The 12550-nt window shown below is 44.6% G+C and overlaps 1 protein-coding gene across 8 annotated transcripts in view; it reads left to right on the forward strand.

The window, feature by feature from the left end:
- Positions 1 to 12550, forward strand: part of LOC121433402 (histone deacetylase 4) — a 257632-nt gene that overhangs the window by 20311 nt on the left and 224771 nt on the right. For 7 of the 8 annotated variants that reach the window (XM_041631766.1, XM_041631771.1, XM_041631765.1 and 4 more), the window contains exon 2: positions 11948 to 12186. The exons of the other annotated variant lie outside the window; for it this stretch is intronic. In XM_041631766.1, coding sequence (XP_041487700.1) covers positions 12165 to 12186 — 22 coding nt within the window. In that variant the 5' untranslated portion in view covers positions 11948 to 12164. The remainder of the gene's footprint in view (positions 1 to 11947; positions 12187 to 12550) is intronic. 8 annotated transcript variants of the gene reach the window in all.

Consider the following 12550-nt stretch of genomic DNA (forward strand, 5'->3'; position numbering starts at 1 on the left):
TGAGGTGTGTGGCTTTCGGCAGAAGACAGCCTCCCACCACAAATCTCATGAGAATTCCAGTAGGCACCAGGAGAATGTTGGGCCTTGTTTAAGCTGCAGATGCAGGAGTTTTGTGAGCAGATGTTGGTTGACTGCACACACTTGGGGGTATCACGCTACATGATGTGGGAAGTGCCATTTTAGTTAGCAGGTGGCATTGGGACCATGGTGGCCATGCTGTCCTTATTGCTCAACCAGATCATTCTCTTTCAGCTCATAGAAGCCAGTACAACAGGCACACTGGCTGTGAGTCACTGACAGGAAACCCAATGCCACACTTTGTGTGCTTGCTTTTTGCTGTCTTGTTTTAATTTTTCTCTTGTTTTCTGTTGCTTGAAGGTTATATTTTCCACCTTCTCTTACTGTCGTCATCACCTTCATCATCACAGTCATTCCCTTTTAGCAGCTGTCTCCTTTGCTCTCCTTTGTTGGGATTTCAGTTGATTCCTTGTGGCTGAAGGTTCTGACACTTACCCAGCCTGATTCTGGATTTCTTTGTGGGATTTGGTTCTGGTCTTTGTCTGTGTAGTCTAGGAGCATGTCAGTCAGTCATTGTCCACAGCATCTTGCTTTTCTGGCATATCTCCTGTGTGCTGTGTTACCTCAGTGGCATCTAGTCTTAGTGTTTCTGCTTCTGCTTGGTCATTGTCCTGGTTATCACTTAAGTGGTGAATTGTCTGTTTATATAAATCTAAGATGGATTCAGATTCACACTTAAGTAGCTCACTGGGTGTGGGGGTACAAAGTCTTTTGGGCTTATTTCTCATCCATTCAGGTCCTGTAAGCTTCCCTAAACACCTCCGTTGATATAGTAAGAATTCCACCGAGAGCAGGCAAAAATATCCTCAACCTACTCAATGAGTAGATGAAAATTTTGGAAAATGTTTGACAAATAGGAGTCATGCTTATGTAGAGTTTCACAAACAAGAGAGGCCAATTCCAGAGTAGGTGAGCTTCAAGGGCAGCTCAGGAAGGAGCAGACTGCCAGCATACAGAGCACTCCGGTATCTTGTGCTCAGATACCGGACAGTTAGAGGCCGCTTTAGACACAGGTTGGTAGAAGAGAGAGAACCATTGTCCATTTCAGGAGGGGCTGTGGCTACCCCTGTTCGGTGTGACTCACTCAATCCCATGCCCCACTCTACCTTACTGGTGTAGAACCGAGGTTTGAGCTTCTCTACTCTCCCCATCTCCAGACACTGCACAGGTGGTAAGATACTTTGGAGGGCAGTCTATCTGTATACAGTTGGTGGTGATGAAATGAGTGCACCTGGGATGGTGTGTTCTGGAGGTGTGACTGAATGAATGGGCTATGGAGAAGTCTGTGTGACAAGCCCATGCTTTAAAGCACAGTAGATACCTGGTATGGGCACATGCATCTTGAAGCAGAGGGGCATACCACTGGGACCCACAGGATGAAGGCTGCCTGTTGAGCTGTGGTGAGAAAAGAGAGAACCCGATGCTCTCATTCTTGTGTGCTTGCTTGACTGTCCTCACATAGTGTCTGGAAAGTGCCACAGTACCCTGGAGAGAGCAAATCACAGAAGCATGCTGGAAAAAAAAAAAGAATTGATTTTCTACTCTCTGAAAAGACTTTGGGGTCCTCAGAGGCTTCAGAATGCACTGAGAACTGCTACTCAAGTGGTGTCTATGTGGTTGGAGATGGGAACTCATTGTTACTGTTTTCCATCTGTGGCACTATAAGTGAGGCTTCTATACAGGTGTCTGATACTGCCCCAAGTTAGTATTTCGAGTACCTTCTTCTCTATCAGGACGGCGCTCTGTTTACTAGTTCAGGGCAGTGGTGGGGCACACCTTTAATCCCAGCACTTGGGAGGCAGAGGCAGGCGGATCTCTGTGAGTTCGAGTCCAGCCTGGTCTAGGGCAGGCTCCAAAGTTACAGAGAAACCCTGTCTTGATTTTAAAAAAAAAAAAGTGGATAGATGTGGATGTATTAGTTTTCTGCTCTGCAATTAGACACCCTGGCCAAGGCAATTTATGGAAGAAAGAGTTTATTTTGGCTTAATGGGTCTAGAGGGCTAGGAGTCCATCATGGTGGGGAAGCATAGCAGCAAGTTGCAGGCATGGCAGCAGGAGCAGGAAGCTGCTTGCACAGAGCAGAGAGAGCAACCTGCAAGCTGCATAGTTCTTTTAACTTCATAGGCCACCCCAAGTGATGGACTTCCTTCAGCAGGACCTCACCACGTAAACCTCCCCAAACAGTGCCACCAACAACCTGAGACCAAGTTCAAATGCCGAGACTGTGGGGGACAATTCTCTTTCAAACCCAGAGTGAGGCTTTGAAGCCATTTGCTTTCTGCTCTGGGATCCTGTGTGGGTCACTGATAAGTTGTGGGTTTTCCTTGGGTGTTACAGCCACCTACCTGGGACATCCTGGCCTTTTGTTTGTTGCAGTTTGGTATTGAATAATGCATAGGATCCCGTGCTAATCTGGGCCTCCTCTAAAGTCATTCTCCAAAATTGTTTCATTTTGCAGGCAAAGGAAACAAGTATTATTTTATCTGAATGTTTGATCCAGTTGAGCCTTTAATGAAGAGTTTATTTTACCAAGAAGTTTGTACATGTTACAGATCATGGCCAGAATGTGGGTGTTCGTCATTTATAACCTCAGTGTAGAGTAGCAGTAACTGGACATGGCCATTAGCAGAAGGATCCATAGGGCTTTTGTGAAGAAAGTATGCCAGGCCCTGAGGATACAGCCAGGTTGCTGCCCCTGTTCTGTCTTGGTCATAACTTCCAGCATCTGATCTCTTGTGCATTGGAAAGAACCATAGCCCTCTGTGCTGGCTCCCCTTATCTCTCTCCACTCCTTTCCTCCCTCCCTCCCTGGTTCCCTTTCTCTCTTTCAAGGTAGGGTTTCTTTGTTTAGCCCTGGCTGCCCTGGAACTAACTCTGTAGGCCAGGCTGACCTCGAACTCTGAGATCCCCCTGACTCTGTCTCTTGAGTGCTGGGATTAAAGGCATGTGCCATCACTGCCTGGCTGTGCAGCCTTTCTCAGCTTGTCCAGACTAGTCTCGTGGATTTGTGAAGTACTACATATTTTATAGAAATCAGTGAAGTGGGATTTTATTACTTTCAAGTATGGCATCTATTATGAAAGTAAATATAAATGTCTCCCAACAAAATATGGGGAAAAATCTGTAGTCTTTCACTGTGTGAAGCCATCTATCACAAAGTGGCACACATAAAACAAAATCACCAAACCTTAAAGCCCATATTTCATTTGCTGAGGATAAGAGGGCTTACTAAAATGCTTACTATGTAAGTAAGAGGAGTCATACAATTAGCAGTTCATTTTTGCTTAAAATTTATTTAAATTTTAATTAATAATTATTAATAATTAATAATTAATAAAATTCAGATTAAAGTAAGCATTTAATCAAAACAAATAATTTAAACTATTTCATACACATTTTTTTCTTTTTGATCATCCCGACTCAGGTCTTTCCTTGCTATCTGTGTGTCATGTGCATCTTCAACTCCTTTTCGTGAGGTTCCTTTCAAGGGAGAATGGCAGATTTCTTGTGCACATGGAGATTGTAGAAGGTAGTGGTACTATCAGAGCCTGGTGGTGGCGGTGCACGCCATTAATTCAAACACTCAGCCAGAGACAGGCGGATCTCTGTGAGTTGGAGGATAGCCTTGTCTACAAGAGCTAGTTGCAGGACAGGTTTCATAGCTACAGAGAAACCCTGTCTTGAAACACTGAAAAAAGAAAGAAAAAAAAAGAACTACCGTTAGTTGTTTATTCGCTAGCTAGAGAACCAGGTGAGAAGGGGCACACTGACAAGATAGGCACGTGGGTATCGTTTTGGACTTCTATGACAAAAGATGGCTGCCTTTGAGGAACTGAGCCACATCTCCCAGTCTTTCATGAGGTTCAACCTTTGTGAGAACATGACAGCAGCCAGAAAGTATGTGGGTTGTGCGTTCCAGTCATTGGCCTTGCCTGTCTTCACATAGACGGGAGCAGTTACCACTCCCTTGTTCTTCCTATACTTCCATACTGTGCTCCAGGATGTTCTAGGCTTTAGAGCAGTATTACCTGGTTACAATTTTATATTCATGTCACTACCCAGCACAAACCATGCGTGTCTGCCTGCTTCTGCTTGATATCGCAAAGTGCGATCTGTCTGTGGCTGTGTGAAGGTACAGTTTTATTCCTGCTGTAGAGCATTCTATAATATGACCAACATCCATCACAGATAATGCTGATATATCCTTGTTTTTTAATTTTTATTTTTTAAGTCAGAATATCATGTAGCTTCAAAGTTACTACGTAGCTGAGGGATGATTTCAGACTCTACCTCCCCAGTGCTGGTATTACAGGTGTCTACCACCGCACTCTATTTATATAGTGCTGGAGATGAAGTTCATGGCTTTGTTTGTGTTAGGTTAGCTAGTTCGTCCACTGAGCAACATTCTCATCCCACTTCTCCGTCTTCATGGGCAGGACTAGAGAACAGGTTGGCACTGTCTTGGAATGGCACAGGATTTGTGTGTTATTTCCTATCACCCAGAGATTTGTTTCCTGGGTGCTGGGGCCCTTCACACTCTCAGGGTTGAGTGTGAGAGCTATGCTTTTCCATGTCCTCATTAATACCTGGTGCTTCTTTGGTAATAAAGTTTAGACATTTGGTTGAATTAGTCCTGCCCTGTTGTAGCTTTGGTTTTCATGTTCCTGTCGACATAGATGCAGACACCTTTTTATGCGTTGGTTGACTGCTTACAGAACTTGGTGAGGAGCTTGTTCTTACCATTTGCCCATTCTCTCCCTCCTTCCCCCCCTTAGGTTGGGGATTGTCAACTCTTCAGATTTATAGGGATCGCTTGTGAGTTTTGGGTGTCAATGTCTTGTTGAATGTTCTATGACAGGCTGCTTCTGCTGTGTGGTTGTCTTCTGTGGAGTCTGGATAAATTGAAATTTTTCTTTTTCACTTTATGATCTAAGGAGATTTCTCTAACTATATGAAAATACTGGCTTTTTTTTTTTTTTTTTTTTGTCTTTTGAACTGAGTCTGTAACCCATCCCGTTTTTATGATGGGTTGCTAGGTGGGTCATGACCCGAACATTATGTTGAAAAAAGACTGAAACCTTGGGATTTAGGGTTGGCTGTTATCAAATGATCTTGCTTGTATTGGTTTCATTCTAGAATATTATGTCCTTGGCTTTTTTTTAAAAATAATAAATCAATTAATATAAGTGGACGTGTAAGTCTTCCAGGTCCTTTGTATTTCTTTGTAAAATTTAATATTAATTTGTCAATATATAACAAATTCTAATCTTAATTTTTGTTTGTTTGTTTTTGAAACAGGGTTTCTCTGTGTAACAGCCCTGGCTGTCCTGGACTCACTTTGTGGACCAGCTTGGCCTCAAACTCACAGAGATCTGCCTGTGTCTGCCTTTTGAATGCTTGGGATTAAAGGCATGTGCTACCACCACCTGGCCTAATTTTAATTTTTATTATGATGGCATAGACTACTAGTTGATTGGGAAATGTCAATGCCTGAGCCATTGTTATGTTTTTAAAGCCATATGCATAGAATATTGTTTTAATTTAAATCTTTTAATTTTGCTTATATATATTTATATTTTCCAATAAAGTCTATACGCTTTACATCTGATAAATTTAGACCTTGCTATTTGCTGACAATCTGATGGTATCATCAATGTTTTCTCAGTGTGATTTTCTTTATGTCCCTGGTGTGTAGAAACACTTAGGCATATTGACTGTCTTACTTTGCAATCTTAAGCTAATGTAGACATTTTAATAGTTCTTGGTTGATTGTTCTGGGTTTTCTGTGCATAAGGTGTACCATGTGTGCATAAGGTGTACCGTGTGTGCATAAGGTGCACCATGTGGGTGGTGACAGTTCTTTTTGGTGTCTCCTTTCTGGTGATGGTCTCAAGATGGCATTGTTGGTAGTGGTGAGCGCGGCATCCTGCTCTTACTCCCCGCAGTGTTCTGTAGATGATCTGCCATTGTCACTCTGCACTCTTGTCACTTTTTGCTTGATGGTGTTATTAACTGTCTGCTGCTGCTCCACCAGCCACTGGGTGTGGTGAGAGACAGAGGATGCCTTCCTGGCTCACAACTCTTTTTAGTAACTTCATAAGAAATCCTTTTGAAGATTTATAGCTTCTAAAACTTGCTCATCGGAAGGTTTTTTTTTTCTTTTTTCTTTTCTTTTCTTCTTCTTCTTTTTTTTTTTTTTTTTTTTTTTTTACTTCATGTGAAGTTTAAGCCAACTAGGATTTCAGAATTTCCAAGCTGCAAGAGGGAGGAACCAAAGTAACCCAGTACACAAAGCCACAGTGCTGCTTATTCTGTATGGAGCCCGAGTAGCAATGCAGAAAGAGATGTTTTTGTAGAAGTTTACTCAGTCTCAGACTGCAGTTAGCAGGATGGCCACACCTGTCACTGTTGTCCTGAAGGTACTTGCACTTCAAAATTACCTTCTCTCTGGGTCTTACGGACATGGTCTTTTCATCTGTGTGGTGCCTGGAGGACCCTGGGCCAGTGGGCCTACATGCTGTCTTCTGACCTACCTTGGTCTGGTTCCCCATATCTGTGTCAATATGACTTGCATATTGGACTGCACATGGTTTCTGGACCTGGCTCAACAATCTTCTCATTTCTAGTCACCCTTAGTCCTCTGCCTCTGTATCCAGATTTTTTTTTCTTTCTCTTAGGATCATGGGCCCTGACCCAGCTTGGCTCTGGCTTTGAAACAGTCTGCAGTGGCACTGGGGAGTGACTGTCTTGGCCAAGAAGGAACTCCAGAGGCTGGTGTGTGACTTAATGGAAGGCAGGGTAACACCCTGTTCCAGACCCCACCAAATTCTGCCCTGATGAGGGCCCCATAGGCTCTACCTCTCTCACAAGGAAGTTGAAATCTTCTGAAAACCTTCTTGCTGGTAACAGAGTTGAGTAGATGGTGCTGAAGCTAATTTTCATCATGCCCTGGCAATGCATTAACAAACAAACATCAACAACAAAACTCAAGCCAACAAACCCATACTAGGTTATAGATGAACCCACCTGCAACAACTTACAGTTAGATTGAGATGATGATGAAACACGAATGGCGGAGTGTTCATGATTGTTGAAGTTGGCTCCTTGGGTTCCCTGTACTATTTGCTTTGCTTGTGTTTGCATCAGATTCCATAACATAATAACTGTTCTTCGGCAACTATGTGGAAACTCTACAAGAATCTTAAATTTAAAATTACCTTTAGAGATTTTTTTTAACTGAATTTGTATTTTTTTTTAATTTATTTTTTGAGACAGGGTCTCACTGTATATCTCAGGCTCTCCTGGAACTGGCTATATAGACCAGACTGACCTCTAACTCACGGAGATCTCTCTCCCTCTGCCTCCTAAGTGCTGGGATTAAAGGTGAACACCACCAGGATCAGCCATATGTTTTTATTTCTTATTTTTCTCGTCTGAAAAAGATAAACAGTTTAGACCCATCAGAATGGAGAAACCCCAAAAGGACTATAACTCCTGGGCACCAAAGCCTGCCCTCCTGCAGAGGCACAGCCCACTGACTTGAAGTGATGCATGGACAGCTCTAGAAGAGGGTCTGGGTGGACATCAGAAGGCTGAGGACAGAAGCACAGTGTTGAGTACTTAATTAATTAATAATTAATAAAATTCAGATTAAAGCAAGCATTTAATCAAAACAAATAATTTAAACTATTTCATACACATTTTTTTCTTTTTGATCATCCCGACTCAGGTCTTTCCTTGCTATCTGTGTGTCATGTGCATCTTCAACTCCTTTTTGTGAGGTTTCTTTCTAGGGAGAATGGCAGATTTCTTGTCCTGTCTCCTCGTGAGCCTGTTTGTCAGGTGTAGGGCTTTTGAAGCTACTTTGAGCATATGAGAACATAAACAGTAAATTGTATGTTGCAGGAGCCAGGTTTCTCACTGAGAAAGGCACTAAAATGTCTTAGTCAGAAGGAAAGTTTTTGAAAGTTTAGCTCAAGAAATGAAGGTGCGTGTGGTGGGTGGGCGGGGGGTGATCAGGAAGAGGATCAGGCCAGTGAAGGTACACAAGGGAAGTGGTGGAGAACAATGTTTAAAGCTTCCTTGAACAGCATCATGACCACAATGAAGAAAGCGGATTCTGTGAAGATCTCAGGAGTCACACACAGAGTGTACCAGAGAGGCCGCCTGGGAATTGAGAATAAACAACAGATGTGTCTGAGGCAAGAGGGTGGGATCTGTGGAGAGAGTCCAGCAGCATATAGAATCTCTCAACAAGCCAGAATGAGTTGAATAAAAATAATCAAGGGTGACTGAGCATTTTTCAGAGCAAGAAGATGGAAATGTATTCAAAGGGTCTTGCTGTGAGCAAAATGAATCAAGAGACACTTAGCAGTGCACCGTCTGACAATATTTTTAAATTCCCAGACTAAAGAAAAGTCTTGGTAGCATGTAGGCAGAAGAAAATGACACCAGCAATACCCAGCCCTAAACGTTACATGGACAGGAACTCTGGGATAGCTGGCCTTAGGATATTCCATGGTGCCAAGGGAACAGTGTTACAGGGTGGGTGGTTGTGGGCTTTATACATAGCCAAGATGTGTCTTTGTGCAGGATGGATGCAAAGTTGCTCAGAGTCACAGGGTTTGCTAGTCATTTTAAAGGAGTGGTGTCCTGATTGAGGAGTAAAAGTTCTAAACCTGTAGATAAAATCGTGGTACTGTTGGGTGCAGATCAGCTGTCATAAAGATAAGTGTCACAGAGTTGTAGGCAATAGTGTAAAGCTGGAAACCACCTTGGACAGCCCGCGTTAGAGACAGCCTGTTGCGCGGACCAGCAAGGAAGATGCAACACTGGAGCTCTTCTTGCTAGCAGTTTATTCAGGACCTTGTTCACAGCAAGCCCCCCCCCCCCCCCCAGCAAACCTCTCCCAGCCCTTAAAAAGGCACGGGCCGCCAACCCTGGATTGCCAGGTGGGCACTGCCCATAGGTCCACGCATATGCAAGCAGCTGATGATCATTGCGTGATAATAGGATGAGTCAGGCCTTAGCCACACCAGGAGCTGATTATCACAGAGAGCACTCGCTTTTGGGATCGCAGAGGGCGGGAGCCAGCACCATCAGGTGTGGCTCCACGCAGCTCTCTACAGTTCCCCCTTTTTGTTTTGTAAAGCAACAGGCAAGAGTAGAGGTCTCATCTCTGTTAAAAATGGAACATGTACTAGTGTCTGTCCAGGTGTCATCCACTCAGAGAACACTAGACCTGTCCGGTGTCTCTTTACAGAGGTGGGAGTTAGACACCAACCCATATGCAATCAGACTTGCTCTTCCTGAGGTCGACTTCTCTGACCTCAAGTGCAGTGTGCAAGCCTCGCATCCTGTGCTCAAATATAAATAACCAAGCTTGAGGGGACTGTCCTGCTTCAATGACCGTGAAGGCCTGAATGATCATAACTGCATTGCGATGCTGTGAAACCCTTATGTGACAAATGCACCATGGGCATACCAGGGAGGCAAGCACCATTAAGCCTGTTAGGGCTCCTAGTCCCGCCCACTCCTTCAGATGATCCATGGCTGTAGTGATCCAGGAGGATAGTCCTTCTGCCAGGCTGGTATCCATACGTGTGGAATTTGCAGTCGCAATTGCCACTCGCAGCTTTTCCAGTTGTTTTTCTAATTCACCAGACCAATTACCTAAAAGATAGCTAGACAATTCTTTAGACAAATTAGCTGCATGAGTAAATTGACACGAGTCATCCTTGACTTCCCCAAGAATACCCCCTTTATTGTGTTCAGGGGCAGATTATATAGAGATAGCCACACCCCAGCCAAACCCACCAGAAACCATTCTCCTGCCATCAGGAACTCCTGGAGGTCTCGTGCTCAGAGCAGCTGTAGGCACTCAGATCCTTGCCCTGCAGCTGTGCTGCGTTCTCGGGCAGCCCTGTGGGTTCTGTGCTCCAGCTTGCCTCAGCTCCAGCACTTGTTGTTGCATTTGCTGATAATCTTGGCACTGCTGTGGCATCGCCAGGCTAGGCACCGACTGGGCTGAGGCAATGTGCCTTCCACCACAGCCACCTAGCAAAGCTCTGCTCCAGCTGCCTTCTAGCCCCACTGCATTCGTTCTGGGTCCAAACTGGTGCATGGAATGGAGCGAAACTCAGGAAAGCAGGCTTGCTGCTCTGTAACCACTGAAGGGGCCCCTCTTACACCATGTTTTAGGGAATTTGGGCGTTGTCAATCTGTCTGGCTAGTTTCTGCTGAGAAGGAACGCTGCATTCTTAGGGGTATTTTTTTTTTTTTTGTTCTTTCAGGCAGTTTATTCAGGGCCTTGTTCTCTTTCTCTCTCTCCCCCTGGGCAAACCTCTCCCAGCCCTTAAAAAGTCACGGGCTACCAACCCCGGATTGCCAGGTGGGCACTGCCCATAGGTCCACGCGTATGCAAGCAGCTGATGATCATTGTGTGATAATAGGATGAGTCAGGCCTTAGCCACACCAGGAGCTGATTATCACAGAGAGCACTTGCTTTTGGGATCGCGGAGGGTGAGAGCCAGCACCATCAGGTGTGGCTCCACGCAGCTCTCTACATCGCCATCAGGTGCGGCTCCATGCAGCTCTCTACAGCAGCCCTTGACAGGATGAGCTGATTAGTTGCAGGCAGCTGGGGAAAACACTTGCCTTGCTTAATAATAGTATTCATAAACTGGACATCGCAGTTGATGTCTTTAATTCTAGCACTCAAGAGGCAGAAGCAGGCCAGTCTCCTTGAGTTCAGGACCAGCCTGGTCTATATAGTGAGACACTCTCAGAAAACAAAAGGATTCATCACATTCTTAAAGGAAGAGATAGATATATACAGATGCTTCAGTAGGTACTAGAATTAGAATTAGTGAGGTACTCTTGGGTTGCATTCATTGGTTTGTCTCTGAAGTGACTGGGTTGTGGAAAAGTCTGGTCAGGGGGAGAATCTGTTAAATCCATGGCTTTTGACAGTGTCCTAAAGCCTGCAGTCTTTTCAGACCCTCACAAGCATTTGCCAAGTGGTGTAGAGTGACCTAGCAAAGTGGCAGCCAGGGAGTAGGTTGCTATCTGGGCATTGGTTCCTATGGGCAAAGGTTGAGAAAGATACATACAGCAGGAAGGGTCTGAGTTTGGATGTTACCTTGCACCTGACTCTTGGAAGGGGGTTCCCCAGGTGCTGTTCAGATACTTTTGTACATGGCCATGCATTCCTTATAAACCTGGGAAAATGTAGTTATAAAGATGGACACCTGGGAGGTAAGTTATGGAATTTGAACTAAAGTTTATGGTAGCAGCTATGTGCAGAGAAGTCTGGATGAGCGCTTGTCAGTGGAAAGGCAAGGTGGGGCAGTGACATTTTCCCTGTGCACAAAATAGAGCAGCTTGGATTAAATCTGTATCAGTGGCAAAGTTCTATACTATTTCCTCCCAAAAGCCTGATGGTGGGGAAGTTTCTGGAAGAGTATTTGATATAGCTATATAAGACTTTTAGCCGAAGTTGATTTTGCCCCTGAGACTTTTCTGGATGTCATAATTGACTGATGCTTCTGGTGGGTGGATGTCAGGGATACTGCTGGGTTTTTCCATGAGTGTAACAGCTCCACAACCCAGCCACTGTGTAGCCATTCTGTGATGTCAGCAGTGCAGCAGTGATGAGGAACATTGCTCACTGATGTTGTTTTGCTCACATGTAGTTTTTGACAAACCTCAGTGGTTCATGCTGATAGAACTGGTTTAGTGTGAATTACTTTTTCTGGTTCTTGGGTTTATAAACAAAGAAAAGAGTAAAAACCTTTTCCCTTAGTTAGGTAATGCCCAGATTCAGTGTTCACATCCCAACTGAGGGCTCCTTTCTTCTCTGACCATGCAGGTTCATCTCTGTAAGGCCAGGTGACAACTTCTGCTCTTCTTGTGGATTACTTGGTTAACAAGACCCTACCAGTGAGACTTCGAGTTTACGCAGCGGGGACCCGAGCCTCCTCAGTTTTGTACTTGCATGTGCTGGTGGAAGTTTGGAGCTGGTTGGAGCTACTGTTTACGTGGACATTTTGAGCCATTTTGAACTTAAGGCGCTGACGCTGCTAGCAATGAGCTCCCAAAGCCATCCAGGTAAGGCCTGTATCTTTGGTTTCTAGTGCTCCTGTTACAGATGTGTTGCTGCTGCCACTGCAGCCTGCTTGTTTTGCTTTAGATTTTGCTTTCCTGTGGCAGTTGCTGTTGGTTTGCAGCATCACCAAGTGTTTAGTAACTGGGGGTTCTTGTTTTTTGGTTCAAGGGGCTGTTGTAGACCTCTGGAGATTCAAAGGATGCTCTGGGTTTGCATGCCCACTCAAATGGCAGGCAGTTTCCTTGATGACGAGAAAAAAGAATTGTGTTTGAGTATGTGGTGGGTAAACATCAGCAGATAACTTGCAGAGTGAGTTTCTTGTCAGGGCAAGTGAGGGGCAGTGCTGCTGGGGTGACCCTGAGTAGG

This window comes from Microtus oregoni, unplaced genomic scaffold (genome assembly GCF_018167655.1).
Source record: "Microtus oregoni isolate MIOR12 unplaced genomic scaffold, Mior012 000038F_ref0000394, whole genome shotgun sequence".
Classification (NCBI taxonomy): Eukaryota; Metazoa; Chordata; class Mammalia; order Rodentia; family Cricetidae; genus Microtus; species Microtus oregoni.